Source organism: Mobula hypostoma, chromosome 11 (assembly GCF_963921235.1).
Source record: "Mobula hypostoma chromosome 11, sMobHyp1.1, whole genome shotgun sequence".
NCBI classification, from domain to species: domain Eukaryota; kingdom Metazoa; phylum Chordata; class Chondrichthyes; order Myliobatiformes; family Myliobatidae; genus Mobula; species Mobula hypostoma.
Genome location: NC_086107.1, coordinates 99,588,091 through 99,607,442, shown reverse-complemented (window position 1 = coordinate 99,607,442; position 19,352 = coordinate 99,588,091). Strand labels below are relative to the sequence as shown.

Genomic DNA, 19,352 nt, shown 5'->3' with positions numbered 1-19,352 from the left:
TGGTGATGGTGGTGGAGGCAGATACGATAGGGTCTTTTAAGAGACTCCTGGATAGGTACATGGAGCTTAGAAAAACAGAGGGCTATATGGGTAACCCCAGGTAATTTCTAAAGCAAGTACACGTTCGGCACAGCTGTATTGTGCTGTAGGTTTTTTATGTTTCTGTGTTGATAATGTCATTGGAAGTGTGTTCTCCAGCGTTGATCACAGAATTATGAATCACAAATTGTTTTGAGAAGCCATCTGCTGCAATTAAACTGTGTAATTTAATACAAGGAGACCTTCATGAAGCAAAGCAGACTTGCAAAGTAGCTTCATCTAACATTCATTATTGTTTCTCGAGTTGCCTAGCTTTGAAGGTACCCAAACTCAAGGAGACGTAGTAAAGTGAGTACAGTAAGACAGCAGCCATCTTGTGATAATGAAGTCCATCCCGAAACATCTCCCATGGCATCCAAGGCTTCAGCACCGGGCAATAGAAGTTGTTGTTACTATGGTATTTAGTATGGTATTATGATGATAAGGGATAACTAGAGGCTTAGATTAAAACAGTGAGGTAAACTTGTCAGGAAAACTTGGTCGTGAGACCCAACATGGGAAAACTGTCATGCGCAATCAGTTCCATGCTCCCCTATGTCTCAATGGCTCAATGGCTCAGGGTTTTGAGGATCTCAAATATTCTGAAATGCTAGCACCAGAACATAAAAAGAAACATTGATTACCTTGTCAGCTACAAATCTGGAGACCAACAATTAACAAGGAAGATAAGGAACCTTGGATGTAGAATATGAGCGACAGTTGGAACCAAGCCTGGCCAAATATTTAACCCTTAACATACTAGAGATAGAAAAGTATTAGTAATTAACTATAAGAGAATAAGCGAACAGGGTTGGTATAAATCAAGCATATGTAGTGTTATATTTTCTCCAATGACCCAGACTGTTTTTCACTAACAATATAACTGGAAAGTTCAACCAAAATGTACTGTATTGAATATGCATTTACTTGCCTGCTGGATACAGATTCCAAATTATTTCAGTTTGTAATAAAATTTGGCTTGATCATTTCCAGAACAAAATTATCAAAATCGGACCCAAACTAAATTAGTACAAATCTACTGACTCATCTACTGTTGAGTCCTAAGAGATCATTCCTCATCATTTTAATTTAAATGTAGTTTACATTGATCACAACATAATAAGTGAACCATTTCAAGTTCACCTTCACACTAAAACATCACCAACGCAGAGGCAGAGGCACTCCTGACTCTGCAAGGTATGGGAACACGGCACACACCGCGACATGTTCCAACAGACTTGCCAAGCAAGCAAAGGAAGACGTAATATTGTTTCATTTTAATTGCAAAGTAGCAAACAAGTATTCATGACAATTTCATACAATACAGAAAAAAAACTTAAATTGTTTATAAATCTTATTAAATGGTTTTGAAAAAATTTATTTCAATTGTTTTCAATTAACAATACAAGTATAGACAAGTCATGAGGGAAAAAAGATACAGGGGAATAAAATAAAACCTTGTTATTTTCGTCTCAAACTCAGGAATCTGACTGATCAAATGACCATGGAGAATGAAATGAATGTTGGTAGGGGTGGAAGGGTGGAGAGGGGGAGGGCAGGGGCAGCAGTGGCATCCAGCAACTGAAGTATCTGGTGCAGAAATACAGTGCCACTGTGGATAGCAACGAACATTACACTGAGTTATTCTTATAGCACAGAAGTTGGTTTAAGTTAAACCAGACCACCTCTTTAAAACAAAACACATCAATTGTGGGATAACCACAAATGACCAACAAAACAAGCAAAATAGCCATCATGGAATACATTGGTATATTGTAGGACTCTTGACACCCCAGTGCCCACTGGAGACAACACCCTGAACTGCATGGAGTGTGCCATTTATGCCACAAGTGTGTGGAAAACACAAAGGGTTCCCTCAAATCCAACTAAGTATTTTGTATCATTTTAATGGCTGGAAAATCCTGTGTTGAGTACACAATCTCTTTTTGTGAATAATAAACACTAAAAACTATTTTATGGGCATGATTTCACTCAAAAAGTTCACAAGTAACAATCCAAAATTAGTTATGTTCATTGTGTTCCAGAAGTATTGTGAAGACATGCTAAGGTTAATGAGAATTACATGCACACAAAGCCAGAAAGGTCTTCTTGGGGGAATTTTAGCATGTATTTAGCATGCAGAATCCTGAAAAGCTACTGAAATCACATAACTTATCAACTCCAATATTGGACCATTCCTTCCTGAACTTCTACTGCAACTGCAAGAATAAAACCAACACTTCTTAATTATATTAAAAAGTACATATAAGGAAAAATTACAAACTCAGAAATTTAGAGCTTTCCTCTCCACCCACTGCCAAAAAAAATAGCTTCAGTGCATTTCCACACCTTATAGGGCACTTAAAGAGAAACATGCTCCTAAGTTACAGATTTTTAAAATAGATTTTGTGTGGAGATGGGATTAGAAATCAAGAGATGAAATACTCAGCTTTATTTGTAGCAGTTGCATTTTTCCTGATAAATCCCAACTGATAAGTTTTGTAAGAAACAGGCAGTGCATTGTTCCACCTTTCAGGTTAATTAAGAGAAAAAAAAAGTACTCAAATCGTAGAAGTATCTATGGATGTAACAGAATGAGAAAAAAATCTAGGTTTGTTCAAAGCAAAATTAAACATGAATAAAGTGTTAACTTTGAGGGAAATGGTGTGTAGGAAAAAGGAGTTTCTTTGGATGCAAGACAAGTAACTTTTCCTACTGGTGGGAAAAAGATCCAGTAGGTTCTCAATCACCAGCAAAAAGATGCTAGTCAAATATACTTAGACTGAAAAAGATGACTGTTGCAGTTTTACTGAAAACAGCATGTACCATTACTTGTATGGGATGATGGAGCTGGGAGGGGTGGGTGGAGAAGCCAATACAGTCTATAGTAACAACAGTTACTGTCCCAAAGGACCAGATCCACTCTTACTCTGCTTCTAATAAAATTTTTTATGGATTTGAGATTCCACATTTAAAAAAAAAATGCAACCTAACAAATAACTCAATATTCAAAGTAAAATAGCACCCTTGTGCAAATGAAAGGAGGAACCCTAATGTCAGTGGCATAACAGCACTAGTGCATGCACACATAGTACATTCTAGGCACCTCCAGCTGCTGCCTTCAAAATCAGCTGGTTAAACTGACAAAAATGTCAACATCTTCAACTATCTAATATTTAAGTTATCGGTCACCTAAACGCTGGAATTTTTTTTCTCTAAGTCCAAAACCAAAACAAGAGCTCCCCTAGTCAAGTTAAACAATAAGACATCCACTGCCCTGATTCCAAAAAAAATTTGTCCTTTAGATTTCTCCTGCTTCACGCTCCTCAGAGCTGTGTTCTGATTTGCCATTTGCACTTTCATAAGAACGCCTTTTATCCTTACGATCTTTCTCCCTTGATTTATCCCTGTCTCGATCCCTGGATCTGTCTCGATCTCTAGACCTAGAAAAATCAGATAATTTTAGACAAGGTGTATTACACAAATAATTATACAAGTTCACTTTACCAGTAAAAATTAAATAGAAGAATCTCCCATCTTGAAATACAGAGCTTCAAGATTTTAACAATACTTTAATATGAAAGTGATCTGATAAGAAGAACTAACAATTGGGAAACCGACAGGAAAGTTGAGAGAAAGAGATACCTGTACCCTTTCCCCACATGTAGTTGACATTTCTACCACAGGAAAGAGACTGAATATCTACCCTATCTATGCATCACAGATTTATAAACCCATTCAGTCTCCCCTCAGCCTCTAATGCTCCAGAGAAAATAATCCAACTCCTCCCAATCATTCCTTATAGCTAATATTTCCTAAACTAGGCAGCATCCTGATGAACTTCCTCTACTATAACTGATAAACACAAGCATGTCATTTATATTCGTTACCATCAATTTTCAGGGAGATACAGGTCAGTGTGGGGGAATGGGGGAAGTTGCATGCAACCAGCAGCTAAGGTGTTCCACAAACAGATCCTCTAGCCCACTGTGACCACTAGCTACAGTAATGCCATTTACCAGCACTTGGTGCATAGTCTTCTATGCCTTGGCAATTCGAGCTCATTTAGATACTTAACAGTAATTGCTTCTACCATTTGGACAGTAGTGGGGTGGAGATGCATCTCTACCAAAGGAAGTGTAAGACACTCGTTCCCTCTGCTAGCCGGGGCAAGGTGTAGCACCTGCTTAGCTCCCCGATCAGGGTCAAGTGAAGCCATGGGAGCAGGTGGTGGATGGTCGTATGAACATTTGATGCATATTACAACTCCTGGTTATGTAGCCACTGATGCCAATTTCTGAGGAGTTTTGATAATGGCTAAGGTCACCCGTCTTGTAAAGTCACTGCCTAGAAGAAAGCAATAGCAAACTATTCCTGCAGAAGAATCTGCCAAGAACGATCATGGTCATGAAAAGACTGTGACTGCCCACATTATACATTACAGCACATCATGAACAAATGGACATTTGGACAGTGCATTCTGGAATCCAACTCAATCTTCCCTGCTCCAAAGAAAACTCAGCCTAGTTTCTCAACCCAAGCAATATACTGATGAATCGTTACTGCACCCTCTGCAATGCTGTCACATCTTTCCTACAGTGTAGCAACCAAAACATCAATGTATTATACAGTTGTATTAAGACCTTCCTACGCTCATATTCTGTGCCTTGGCAAATGAAGCCATGTATCATGTAGATTGTGCAGTCTCATTAAGCAGTAAAGGAAAATAAAGAGGCAACCTAACTGAGCACCTGAATAATAGTACCAGCAGTGATTGCCAGAAAACTAAACATGAGAGCAATCCATTTCAGAAAACAAGTATCAGGAGGAATGAAAAAAAATCTCTAAGAAATATGTAACAACATGAAGTTATGAGAAATTTTAATTCTTCTATGTAGATTAATACTTGAATTACCTACGCAGTCCTACAAGTTACAAAGAAGTAATTAGAAATAGTTTTGAAGGAAGGCTGGTCAAACCAAAGGTCTTTTAAATGAGACTATATTTTTGCAGAATTGACATTACCATGGTTAAAGTGCTATTTTAATGAAGAGCAAAAAAAGTTTCAGCTCTGGATATTTAATTGCAACCACATATTTCATGGTGCTGCCTCACAGCTCTAAAGACCAGTCTGTGTAGTTTGCATATTCTCCCATGATCAAAGGGGGTTCTAAATGTTCGTGTTTCTTTCCTTTCCCAAAGATGTACTGGTACTTCAGTTGGCTATTGTGAGTTGTCCTGTAGTGTGACAGTGACAAAATAATCAAAGTGCAGTTATTGGGCATGTGGGAGAAAACAACTTGTAGTGGTACAGGGTAGTGAGAGGGGAGTGGGACCAGTGGGACTGCTTCCACCTTATATCACAAGTCTGAACAAGAGTGTTATGCTGATATATGTCAGTCATACGGACAATGCAATAGCGAAGCACAAACTTACTTCCTTTTAGAGCTTTTTTCTCTACTCCGATCTCTCTCTCTGTCCTTGGAGCTATGTCTGCTGCGGTGGTGACTACGGCTTCTGCTTCTACTTCTAGAACGAGACCTGCGTCGACGACGCCGATCCCGAGATCTGGAGCGGGAACGTTTGCGTCGGTCATGGGATGCAGACCTGGATCTATGTCGACGACGCTCCCTTGATCTTGATCTGTAGAAATAATTTTGTTTTCTACAATTATTTATCAGTCATCCATCTCTCTACGACTCCAAGAGGACCACAACCTTGTCATAGGGTTGGAGACTTGCGTGCCTCAATGACCCAGAGAGTTACATTGGCTGGAGTCAGGGCCTTATGCTTTGATTCTTGGTAAGGTCACCCATGCCAAACAGTTCAAAGGGTAGAGGTCAGACTAAGAGTGGTCCACCAGTCCTCCAGGTTCGGGGGGTTCAGCTCAGGGCCAACAACCCTGACTGGTCAAATATAGACACAATATATAACGTATGATCTGTTCCCCATTGATCTCAACTCTTTATTGCCAAGTATAGATGTAAACTGTCTACCCTCATCCCTGATATTCAGTATTAAAATGCAGTAACACCAGAGCTCTCCAGGGAATTGAAGATACAGTCTAAGGGCAAACTACATGGAACCATAAACAGTATCCTGAACTTAAATAAAACTGAAGGTATGAGGGACAAGATGCCTGAGTGGACTGTGTAAATAAGCTAAGAGTCAGTAGATGAGCAGTGACAGATTTTCAAGCAGCATACCCCCAGAAAAAATTATCCCAATTAGAAAAAAAGTGACTCAATAAGAAAGATGAACCACTGTGGGTAACAATGCAAGTTAAGAAAAATATTCAATCACAGATATTAAATTAAAAGCATACAAAGTAGCTAAGCTGGTGGAAAGCCAGAAGATTATGAATTCTTCCAAGAACTAGCAGTGGGAGACTAAAAAGCCGTTAGTACTAATAAAATCAGTAAAAAAAAATAGTATCAGATAAAGGTGGCAGTAATATCCAAAACAAGTAGAAAGAGCTTTTAAGGATACAGGAAGGAAAATCAGGCAAGTGGGTGAGACTGTGGAATTAATGATAGGTAACAAGGAAATGGGAGATCATTTAAATCAGTTTTCAAGTAGAAGAAATTGCAAATAGTCCAAAAATAATAGGTGGGCGAGCTTGAAATAGCATGGAAGAAACAACATCCTATTGCTAATGGAACAGACAGACAAGTTGCAAAGACCTGATCCAAGAACCTTAACAGAAAAGGGACTACAGATAGAGTCACTGGTTGAAGCTTTTCAAAATTCACTTTGGTTTGGGAATGTAACACAATTGCAAAATGTAATTTGCTCATTCAAGGATAGAGGGAGACAAAAACCAAGGAATTTGACAGCTACTGTTGATCAAGTGCTAGAGACTAATTGAGGGAGAAATATCTATTCATTTAGAGAAGCTAAATGCAATCAAACCAATTAAACGTGGTTTTATAAAAGAAAAATATTTATGAATTTGCTTTTGATCAAGACCATGGCCAGCAGAGTTGATAAGATCTGCAGATGTAATGTATTTCAATTTTCACAAGAAATTTGATAATGTACTTCACTGAAGGCTGAGCCACAACATAAGAATTCAGAGTATTGATGTGGTGACATGGATTCATCAGTTATTGTGTAGAGTTGGAAGGACTAGTGGAATATTACAAAGATCTTGTAACAAGTACCAGTTCTTGACCCTTAATTATTTACCATCTACATTAACGGAGGAGGGATCAGTTGCAATGTACTCAAGTTCAGGGGCCATTATGAAGAGGCTATACGGACTCTGCAACAGAATATAGAGACTTAGCATAGCAAAATCTAAGCCTTCTAGGTATGAAAAACAAAGTTAACAAGTAGTTAAGCAAATGGTACATTATCTTTACTGAAGGGAGCTGAAGCTTAAGTATTATTACAACTGTAAGTGCTGGTGAGGCCACATCTAGACTACTGCATACAATTTTGTTCTCATTATTTAAGAAAGGTTACACTAGCATTGGAGGAAGCACAGTTCTTGGGCTGAGAGGGTTCTCTTATAATGAATGACTAAAACTTTGATTTGTATTCTTTGGAGTCTAGATGAATATGGGCAAACTTTATGAAACACAGGACTATCACAGTCTGGTATGGAGGCTCCACATCACAGGATTGCAAGAGGCTGCAGAGGGTTACAGACTTAGCCAATCTTCCCCATCAACGAGGACACTTCAAGAGATGGTGCCTCAAAAAGATGGCACCCAACACTAAGGACTCTTGCCACCTGGGGCATGCCCTCTACTTGTTAGTACCATCAGGAGCCTGAAGACCCATGCTCAACAATTCAGTGTCAGCTTCTTCCCCCACTCCGCCATCAGGTTTCTGAATGATTCATGAACATCACCTGACCATTATTTATTTTTACATAGAACATAGAATCGTACAGCACAGTAAAGGCCCTTCAGCCCACAATGTTGTGCCGACCCTTAAAACCTGCCTTCTCCCATATAACCCCCCACCTTAAATTCCTCCATATACCTGTCTGGTAGTCTCTTAAATTTCACTAGTGTATCTGCCTCCTCCACTGACTCAGGCAGTGCATTCCACACACCCAACCACTCTGAGTAAAAAACCTTCCTCTAATATCCCCCTTGAACTTCCCACCCCTTACCTTAATGCCATGTCCTCTTGTATTGAGCAGTGGTGCCCTGGGGAAGAGGTGCTGGCTGTCCACTCTATCTATTCCTCTTAATATCTTGTATACCTCTATCATGTCTCCTCTCATCCTCCTCCTCTCCAAAGAGTAAAGCCCTAGCTCCCTTAATCTCTGATCATAATGCATTCTCTCTAAACCAGGCAGCATCCTGGTAAATCTCCTCTATACCCTTTCCAATGCTTCCACATCCTTCCTATAGTGAGGTGACCAGAACTTTCATAAATTATATTTTTACATCTTTGCACTGTACCACAGCTGCAAAAGCCACAATTTTTAGGGCACTCCAGAAATAATAAATCTGATTCAGAACCTAGGTAGAAGTTCAAATAATTACAGTTGCATAATAAGGAGATCACAGTTTAAAACCACATAGGAATTTCTTCTTGAAGAGTGGCAAATAGGTCCTTCTGCAGTTGTACAGGGCCCTGGTGAGACTACACCTGGAGTACTGTGTACAGTTTTGGTCTCCAAATTTGAGGAAGGACATTCTAGCTATCGAGGGAGTGCAGCGTAGGTCAATTCCCGGGATGGCGGCTCTGTCATATGTTGAAAGATTGGAGTGACTGGGGTTGTATACACTAGAATTTAGAAGGATGAGAGGGGATCTGATTGAAACATATAAGATTATTAAGGGATTGGACACGCTAGAGGCAGGAAACATGTTCCCGATGTTGGGGGAGTCCAGAACCAGAGGCCACAGTTTAAGAATAAGGAGTAGACAATTTAGAACGGAGTTGAGGAAAAACTTTTTCACATAGAGGGTTGTGGTTCTGTGGAATGCTCTGCCTCAGAAGGCAGTGGAGGCCAATTCTCTGGATTCTTTCAAAAAAGAGTTAGGTAGAGCTCTTAAAGATAGCGGAGTGAAGGGATATGGGGAGAAGGCAGGAAAAGGGTGCTGATTGTGGATGATCAGCCACAATCACAGTGAATGGTGGTGCTGGCTCGAAGGGCTGAATGGCCTACTCCTGCACCTACTGTCTAAATAACCAGAGATATTTAAATAGGAAATACAACTTTGAAAGGTTGGGGAGTTGTGCCAGTTCCGCATAACCCTCAGAAAGAGTTGAGGCTTGGTGTATATCAGCCATGATCACAGTGAATGGCACAATGGACCAAATTCCTTTGAGCACAATGTTTGTGAATATTTCAATTTTGAATTGATGTTTCTTTTGATAATCTTTCAGCTTTTACAGTCCACTGTCATACCAAATGTACTTAGCCTTATTTGCTTATAAACCAATCTGCCTAGAAATTAGCCACTGTGAAGAATACCACAAGAGGCAACAGAGCAAGACTGACCACTTTGGCTGAAGGTGTTTGTAAACACTTAATTTGTTCCAGATATTCAGATGCTGGGCTTTAATGTACATCCAACTTGGATGAAACACATTTAAATATTGATTCAGACGTTAATTTGTACTATTTCATGGTTTCAATTGTAATGTAAATATCTCACTAAGGATATCTGAAGTAAGATTGTAATGACCAGGTTTGAATGACTGAACTCACCTGATAAGGACTGTATAACTACTGAATAACATCTGAAGAGCAGAGACCTTTAGAGTGAGATTAAGAATGTGATCTTTTGTTGGATGCTGAAGATTGATAACTTCACCTGGTAAACTAGACTAGATTGTGTTTTTATTGCTAATGTGTGCAGGAATGAAGGTAATATTTGTAGACTCTTGTACTTCATTATCGGTACATAACTTTGGAATATCCCAATATTACTTCTTAAATCCAAGTATAATTTTCTCTTCATTCCCCAGCTTCAAATAGTTGATGTAGCCACACCAGTGAGGAACCAAAAAAGAAAACATACCTCCTGCGATCCCTGCTGCGAGACCGGGTCCTGAAATATCAAGAAAAGAGTAACACAGAAGATAATGAATCTCATTGCTACATCTACAATTCTAATGTAATACAGTGATTCAAGGCTCAACATACTTGCTATCTTTTATACTGATTTTATCAAACGCTAATACCATAGAAAATTATTGGTGGTTAATCAGCAATAATAAAGCCGGCAACTGTGTAATTTAGAGGAAGAAATTATAAAAGTATCGAATCGCAAATTGGTACCATCAGAGATAGGGCTTAAAATGCAATTATTTCAAGACTTTCACCAATAATAAGGGTAAAAAGAATAAAAGTCATTGATGGATTAAGCAACATAACTTTATTGTTAACACTATATGTAGCACCTGTTGTCGTCATCATCATCATCATCAGGGGCCGTGCCCAGTCTGAGCTTTGATTGCCATGGCCCACACACTCCTGTTTCGGGTCAAGTGGATCAATTCACTGGTATTCGTTTCCAGTTCTCTGGCTGCTGTCTCCATCATCATTTGTCTGTCTTCCTCTTGCTTTCTTCCCTTCAATCTTTCCCATAATTACCGTGCATTCTAACTCCTCTGTCCTAATCACATGTCCAATGAAGTCAGGTTGCCTTTTCATGATCTCATACATTATTTCTCTTTTTGTGCTTGCTCTGTTCATGACTTCCTCGTTAGATATTCATTTCATCCATGATATTCTTTGCATCCTCCTCAAAAACCACATCTCTGTTGCTTCAATTCGTTTCGTCATGTTACTAGCTATTGCCCAACATTCTGAGCCATATAACGTAACTGGATAAACGTAACATTTCAGTGCTCTGAGGCAGGTTGTCATGCCTAGTTTAGTGTTGGTCAGTATATTCTTCATTCTCGTAAAGGTGTCTTTTGCCATCCCTATTCTTCTTTTGATGTCCATATTGCACCTGCCTTCTGATGTCACCCAGCTTCCTAAGTAGCAAAAGTTCTGTACTTGTTTTATGTCTTCCCCGTTTATTCTCAGCCAGCAGATAGGATTCTCCTTCTTTCTGGATATCACCGTATATTCTGTCCTTTTACAATTGATAGACCCATTTTTGCACTTTCTTCAACAACTATATCAATTAAGTTTTGTAGTTCTTCCTCTGTACTTGCAATTAACAGTGTCATCTGCATATCTGAAATTATTGATATTTTCACCACCAACTTTGATTCCCAAGATGTCTCTTCTTTTTTGTAATATTGTTTCACTGTACACATTAAACAAATCGGGGAGAAAACACACCCTTGTCGAATGCCTCTCGATTTTCGTAAACTGACCCACTTCTCCATCTATTCTTACAGCGGCAGCTTGATCCTAGTACAGATTTCTGATTAGGCGGAGGTCTTTCGAATCTAGATCTAGAGTTTCCTGTAATATTTCAAATAACTTATTATGCTTTACTTCATCAAATGCTTTTGTGTAGTTGATAAAACAAATAAACAAATCTTTTTGCACTTGAATAGCTTGTTCTGATAGTATCCTTAACATCAATATCGTGTGTCTTGTACCTCTGTCTTTGACAAAACCACATTGTTCTTTACCTATTTCAGCTTGTATCTTACTTTTAGTTCTTGTCATCAAAATTCTTAGAAGTACCAGTTCTTGTGACGTTTTGCCTTGGATTTGGTCTAAAATTACTGCCAGGTCAAACTTCATCTTTCAATTCTGACATGAAGCCGAGGCTCCTTTGTATTCTCAGAGAAACAAAGGCTTTCAAGCAACTATGAATTCACCCTGATACCCTCTGAACATTTAATCTCAGAGCTAATGTACTACATACAATTAAGAGAGAGCCTGGCCACACATCTTAACAGCTGTAAGACACTGCTGGGTAAAGTTTATTTCCCTATATTATTTTTTGTTTTGAAACTCAAGTTCGGCTTTTGAATAAAACACAAATATTTAGAAGCCAAATAAATCAAAAGGTCTTTATCACAAGGGGATTTGAATACAAAACTGAAAATTGATATTTCAGTTGCCTGGAGACTTATTCAAGCTCTACTGCATTTGTATGTATTGGCAACTGCTGATGCTCAGTTCATTCACATGGATGACAAAAGCCCCTTATCTCATTACTGATAATTGAATTCCAAACATTTTCCATGTGTCTTCTTGGATCCACAGTGGATCAACACAGACCTCCTCCATTTTTCCCCACTTTGAGCCACACACATGATCATTTATGCTTTTATTACTTCTTCCTTGAAATTACACAGTATACATTGCCTTCTAATTTTGTGTCACTTGCAAACCTAGAAACATCACTTTACTATCTAAGTAATGTGTAGGTCTTTAGAATTACCACTTGCTACGCCACAAGAAAAATACATTGACCATTCCTATCCAGATATCACTTGATCACCAACCCACATCAAATTTCCTTCTGCCTTCAGGCAAATACCAAGATGTAAAAAGATTACCTCCATTTCTACAGATTTTGAATGCTACCAACTTTCCTGTGTGAAATCTGATTAAGTGCTGCTAGTAAGCACCCTGTCTGATAGATGAGAGAGATGCTTCCCCTTTTTTAGCTGCCTCTTGAAAGAATATTAATTGTCAAACGATTTGCTTTTCCAAGAATCCAGACTTACTTTGATAACCAAAGGAATGGAGATTGCAAGCAAAAGAAAATCAAGTAATGTTGGAATACAAGATTTAAGTAGGGTGACAAGATTGAGAAGAATGTCTTCAGGGTCAAGATCTATTACAACAGGAAATTAATGAACATTAAAAGAATACAATTTGAGGAAGGAAGAACATAATGGTACTGGAACATTAGGATCAGACAGGAGAAATAGAAAATAACAAAATCAGGATCAAAGATAAGAAAAAAGGATAAACAAAGTCAAAGATCCCTAAAGGCATGGAGCAAACTGAAGAAATGATTTTTTTTCCCACAGAAATAATTATCGCTGGTGTTGGTCAAGTCTTTAAGTGTTAAACGGTAACCAACCTTCTTTTCATTCGTTCCTCCTTTTCTCTCTCCTCCCTTCTTTTCAGTCGCTCTTGTGTCCTTTTTTCCTGTTTCTCAGCAACAAGTTTCTGTACATTAAAAAGTCAGCATTTCAATAAGGTACATAATAAATTAGAGCTTTAAATCAAAGAGATCTCTGGAGAATATGGCAAAGTACATAGCCACTATAACAGGAATAAACCTTTCCTGAATAAGTCAAATGGTTGGAAAATTCAAGCACTTCATTTAAAAGTATATGAACAGAAAATATAACCTGATCAAAAGGCAAAAAACATAGTTTTTGTTATTCTCAAGCAATCATTGAAAGATATAGCATTGATATTCATAATCTGAATTCAACAAACATTCATTGCTATTCTGCATGTGATCAAGGATAAATTCCCATCCCACCATTTTGTGTTCTTTTCTTTATCATGGATTTACTTAGCATTTCTCTGCATAAAATTTAAATGACATCTATTTGCTTAATCTATGGTCACATACAGCTAACTGAACTTTGTTCTGTGATGACTGCAAATTTTGTTAAATCTCAGCAAGTTCAGATAAACACTTTATGAAAGTCCAAGAGATTTTTTTAAATAAACATAATTTTTAAATTAATCTTCAACCAGCTTGTGCTTTTGCACTCCTAAGACAATGGAACAGCAGCCTTTTGTACATTTATTTTCTCAATACTTAAGAGTCTTTTTTTGCACGGTTCCCTCAAAGCTCTCCAGATATTAGAAACCCTAACAACAGGAATTCTGCAGATGCTGGAAATTCAAGCAACACACATCAAAGTTGCTGGTGAACGCAGCAGGCCAAGCAGCATCTATAGGAAGAGGCGCAGTCGACGTTTCAGGCCGAGACCCTTCGTCAGGACTAACTGAAGGAAGAGTGAGTAAGGGATTTGAAAGCTGGAGGGGGAGGGGGAGATGCAAAATGATAGGAGAAGACAGGAGGGGGAGGGATAGAGCCGAGAGCTGGACAGGTGATAGGCAAAAGGGAATACGAGAGGATCATGGGACAGGAGGTCCGGGAAGAAAGACGGGGGGGGGGGGTGACCCAGAGGATGGGCAAGAGGTATACAAGAGGTATATTCAGAGGGACAGAGGGAGAAAAAGGAGATTGAGAGAAAGAATGTGTGCATAAAAATGAGTGACAGATGGGGTACGAGGGGGAGGTGGGGCCTAGCGGAAGTTAGAGAAGTCAATGTTCATGCCATCAGGTTGGAGGCTACCCAGACGGAATATAAGGTGTTGTTCCTCCAACCTGAGTGTGGCTTCATCTTTACAGTACAGGAGGCCGTGGATAGACATGTCAGAATGGGAATGGGATGTGGAATTAAAATGTGTGGCCACTGGGAGATCCTGCTTTCTCTGGCAGACAGAGCGTAGATGTTCAGCAAAGCGGTCTCCCAGTCTGCGTCGGGTCTCACCAATATATAAAAGGCCACATCGGGAGCACCAGACGCAGTATATCACCCCAGTCGACTCACAGGTGAAGTGATGCCTCACCTGGAAGGACTGTTTGGGGCCCTGAATGGTGGTAAGGGAGGAAGTGTAAGGGAGGAAGTGTAAGGGCATGTGTAGCACTTGTTCCGCTTACACGGATAAGTGCCAGGAGGGAGATCAGTGGGGAGGGATGGGGGGGACGAATGGACAAGGGAGTTGTGTAGGGAGCGATCCCCGCGGAATGCAGAGGGGGGGGAGGGAAAGATGTGCTTAGTGGTGGGATCCCGTTGGAGGTGGCGGAAGTTACGGAGAATAATATGTTGGACCCGGAGGCTGGTGGGGTGGTAGGTGAGGACCAGGGGAACCCTATTCCTAGTGGGGTGGTGGGAGGATGGAGTGAGAGCAGATGTACATGAAATGGGGGAGATGCGTTTAAGAGCAGAGTTGATAGTGGAGGAAGGGAAGCCCCTTTCTTTAAAAAATGAAGACATCTCCCTCGTCCTAGAATGAAAACCCTCATCCTGAGAGCAGATGCGGCGGAGACGGAGGAATTGCGAGAAGGGGATGGCGTTTTTGCAAGAGATAGGGTGAGAAGAGGAATAGTCCAGATAGCTGTGAGAGTCAGTAGGCTTATAGTAGACATCAGTGGATAAGCTGTCTCCAGAGACAGAGACAGATAGATCTAGAAAGGGGAGGGAGGTGTCGGAAATGGACCAGGTAAACTTGAGGGCAGGGTGAAAGTTGGAGGCAAAGTTAATAAAGTCAACGAGTTCTGCATGTGTGCAGGAAGCAGCGCCAATGCAGTCGTCGATGTAGCGAAGGAAAAGTGGGGGACAGATACCAGAATAGGCACGGAACATAGATTGTTCCACAAACCCAACAAAAAGGCAGGCATAGCTAGGACCCATACGGGTGCCCATAGCTACACCTTTAGTTTGGAGGAAATGGGAGGAGCAAAAGGAGAAATTATTAAGAGTAAGGACTAATTCCGCTAGACGGAGCAGAGTGGTGGTAGAGGGGAACTGATTAGGTCTGGAATCCAAAAAGAAGCGTAGAGCTTTGAGACCTTCCTGATGGGGGATGGAAGTATATAAGGACTGGACATCCATGGTGAAAATAAAGCGGTGGGGGCCAGGGAACTTAAAATCTTCGAAAAGTTTAAGAGCGTGAGAAGTGTCACGAACATAGGTCGGAAGGGATTGAACAAGGGGTGATAAAACAGTGTCGAGGTATGCAGAAACGAGTTCGGTGGGGCAGGAGCAAGCTGAGACAAAAGGTCGGCCAGGACAGGCAGGTTTGTGGATCTTGGGTAGGAGGTAGAAACGGGAAGTGCAGGGTGTGGGAACTATAAGGTTGGTAGCAGTGGATGGGAGATCCCCTGAGCGGATAAAGTCGTTGATAGTGTGGGAGACAATGGCCTGGTGCTCCTTAGTGGGGTCACGATCGAGGGGTAAATAAGAGGAGGTATCCGCGAGTTGTCGCTGTGCCTCGGCAAGGTAGAGGTCAGTACGCCAGACTACAACAGCACCCCCTTTATCAGCGGGTTTAATAATAATGTTAGGATTAGTGCGGAGGGAGTGGAGAGCAGAGCGTTCCGAAGGAGTGAGGTTGGAATGGGGACAAGGTGCGGTGAAGTCGAGACAGTTGATGTCCCGTCGGCAGTTGGCAATAAAGAGATCCAGAGCAGGCAGAAGACCAGAGCGGGGTGTCCATAAAGAAGAGGAGGGTTTCCTCCAAACTAAAGGTGTAGCTATGGGCACCCGTATGGGTCCTAGCTATGCCTGCCTTTTTGTTGGGTTTGTGGAACAATCTATGTTCCGTGCCTATTCTGGTATCTGTCCCCCACTTTTCCTTCGCTACATCGACGACTGCATTGGCGCTGCTTCCTGCACGCATGCAGAACTCGTTGACTTTATTAACTTTGCCTCCAACTTTCACCCTGCCCTCAAGTTTACCTGGTCCATTTCCGACACCTCCCTCCCCTTTCTAGATCTTTCTGTCTCTGTCTCTGGAGACAGCTTATCCACTGATGTCTACTATAAGCCTACTGACTCTCACAGCTATCTGGACTATTCCTCTTCTCACCCTGTCTCTTGCAAAAACGCCATCCCCTTCTCGCAATTCCTCCATCTCCGCCGCATCTGCTCTCAGGATGAGGGTTTTCATTCTAGGACGAGGGAGATGTCTTCATTTTTTAAAGAAAGGGGCTTCCCTTCCTCCACTATCAACTCTGCTCTTAAACGCATCTCCCCCATTTCACGTACATCTGCTCTCACTCCATCCTCCCACCACCCCACTAGGAATAGGGTTCCCCTGGTCCTCACCTACCACCCCACCAGCCTCCGGGTCCAACATATTATTCTCCGTAACTTCCGCCACCTCCAACGGGATCCCACCACTAAGCACATCTTTCCCTCCCCCCCCCTCTGCATTCCGCGGGGATCGCTCCCTACACAACTCCCTTGTCCATTCGTCCCCCCCATCCCTCCCCACTGATCTCCCTCCTGGCACTTATCCGTGTAAGCGGAACAAGTGCTACACATGCCCTTACACTTCCTCCCTTACCACCATTCAGGGCCCCAAACAGTCCTTCCAGGTGAGGCATCACTTCACCTGTGAGTCGACTGGGGTGATATACTGCGTCTGGTGCTCCCGATGTGGCCTTTTATATATTGGTGAGACCCGACGCAGACTGGGAGACCGCTTTGCTGAACATCTACGCTCTGTCTGCCAGAGAAAGCAGGATCTCCCAGTGGCCACACATTTTAATTCCACATCCCATTCCCATTCTGACATGTCTATCCACGGCCTCCTGTACTGTAAAGATGAAGCCACACTCAGGTTGGAGGAACAACACCTTATATTCCGTCTGGGTAGCCTCCAACCTGATGGCATGAACATTGACTTCTCTAACTTCCGCTAGGCCCCACCTCCCCCTCGTACCCCATCTGTCACTCATTTTTATGCACACATTCTTTCTCTCAATCTCCTTTTTCTCCCTCTGTCCCTCTGAATATACCTCTTGTATACCTCTTGCCCATCCTCTGGGTCACCCCCCCCCCCCATCTTTCTTCCCGGACCTCCTGTCCCATGATCCTCTCGTATCCCCTTTTGCCTATCACCTGTCCAGCTCTCGGCTCTATCCCTCCCCCTCCTGTCTTCTCCTATCATTTTGCATCTCCCCCTCCCCCTCCAGCTTTCAAATCCCTTACTCACTCTTCCTTCAGTTAGTCCTGACGAAGGGTCTCGGCCTGAAACGTCGACTGCGCCTCTTCCTATAGATGCTGCTTGGCCTGCTGCGTTCACCAGCAACTTTGATGTGTGTTGCTTGTTATTAGAAACCCTAATGCAACATTACACATTGCTTATCTCTATTAATACAAGGGAGACGGAGCAAGTAGTACTGTTGCTGCAGAGTACCATGAACAGTTTTGATTTTTACTTTGGGCATCTATTCCATGGACTTTGTACGATCATCCTGTGATAGTGTGGTCATCCCAATCATTCAATTTCCTGCCTCATCCGAAAAAGACATGCAGATAAGTTAACTTGTTACTGCAAGTTATCCTCCAGTGTAGGCAGATGACAGGAGAATTGTTAGGGTGAGGTGTTGCTGGGATGGGAGTGTGATGGCTCCTCAGAAGAAGTAATTAAGGTAAATGGAAAGGTGCATGAAAATATGCCAGTCCTTATCAAGGGGTTAGCAGAGGAAAAAGTGAACAGCTTTAAATTCCTGGCTGTCAACATCTCTGAAGATCTATCCTGGGCCCAACATGTTGATGCAATTACAAAGAAAGTATGCTAGCACTTTTATTCATTGGGTGTGTGAGGAGATTCAAATGTCTACAGATGTACCATGAAGAGCATTCTAACTGATTGCATCACCGTCTGGTATGGAGGTATTAATGCATTAATGGATCAGAAAATCTGCAGAGGGTTGTAAACTCAGCCAGATCCATCAATAGCACTAGCATTATCAAAGACATATGCAAAAAACAATGCCGCAAGAAGATTGGTATCCATCACTAATGAACCATGCCATCTGGGACATGCCCTCCTCTCATTACTACTATCAAAGAAGGAAAACAGGAGCCTGAAGACAAACACGCAGAATCTTAGGTGGCAGAGGCTTCTTCCTCTCCGTCACCAGATTTTGAACAGTTCATGAATTCATGAACAGTATCTCATCATTTGCTCCTTTTTGCACTATTTTAAAAAAAATATTTATTGTAACTTAAATTTTTAAAGTATTGCACTGTACTACTGCTGCAAAACAACCGATTTCATGACATGAAAATGATAATACAGTGGATTCCAGTTAATTGGGACACATCTTTGCATTTTTGCTCAATTAAGCAGCTCCTCCAATTCATTGAAGTTTCATGTAAATAATTAAAAAGGTATAAAAAAGACAAACTAACATCTAACTATTATCTATTTAAATGAAATAGAATGAATTAGAACACCACCAACAGTACTACAGTATTATAAAACTGTGTATTAGTCCCTAATAGTTGTTGGCAGTGGAATTCATCTAATGTATGCAAAGAACAAAATCAGCGCAAACACTGAATCAAATAATGGATTGCCTTCATGCATTGCTATCGACAACTGCATCCTCCAAATCTTCACTTCTACTGTAACATTCAAGATGATTGTTGATTCTTTCAAATTCTTCATGGTTCCAAACTTGTTTAAGTAGTGAAATAGTTTCATTTTCACTCCAAGCTTGGCTCTCCAAGCCTATGAATGCTTGAAACCTCAGTGATCAAAACAATTCTGAATTGTCTTACTGCTTATTTCTAACCATCTATCAGTGACAAAAATCACTGCTTGTGAA

General features: G+C 41.0%; 1 protein-coding gene across 10 annotated transcripts in view; it reads right to left on the bottom strand.

Moving 5' to 3' along the window:
* Positions 1-1,343: 1,343 nt before the first annotated feature.
* LOC134353999 (putative RNA-binding protein Luc7-like 2) overlaps positions 1,344-19,352 on the bottom strand; it is a 61,938-nt gene continuing 43,929 nt past the window's right edge. For all 10 annotated transcript variants that reach the window (XM_063062636.1, XM_063062635.1, XM_063062637.1 and 7 more), the window contains 4 exons: positions 13,059-13,147; positions 10,071-10,100; positions 5,515-5,721; positions 1,344-3,521 (listed from right to left, as the gene is read on the bottom strand). In XM_063062636.1, the coding sequence (XP_062918706.1) occupies positions 3,380-3,521; positions 5,515-5,721; positions 10,071-10,100; positions 13,059-13,147 (468 nt within the window). In that variant the 3' untranslated portion in view covers positions 1,344-3,379. The remainder of the gene's footprint in view (positions 3,522-5,514; positions 5,722-10,070; positions 10,101-13,058; positions 13,148-19,352) is intronic.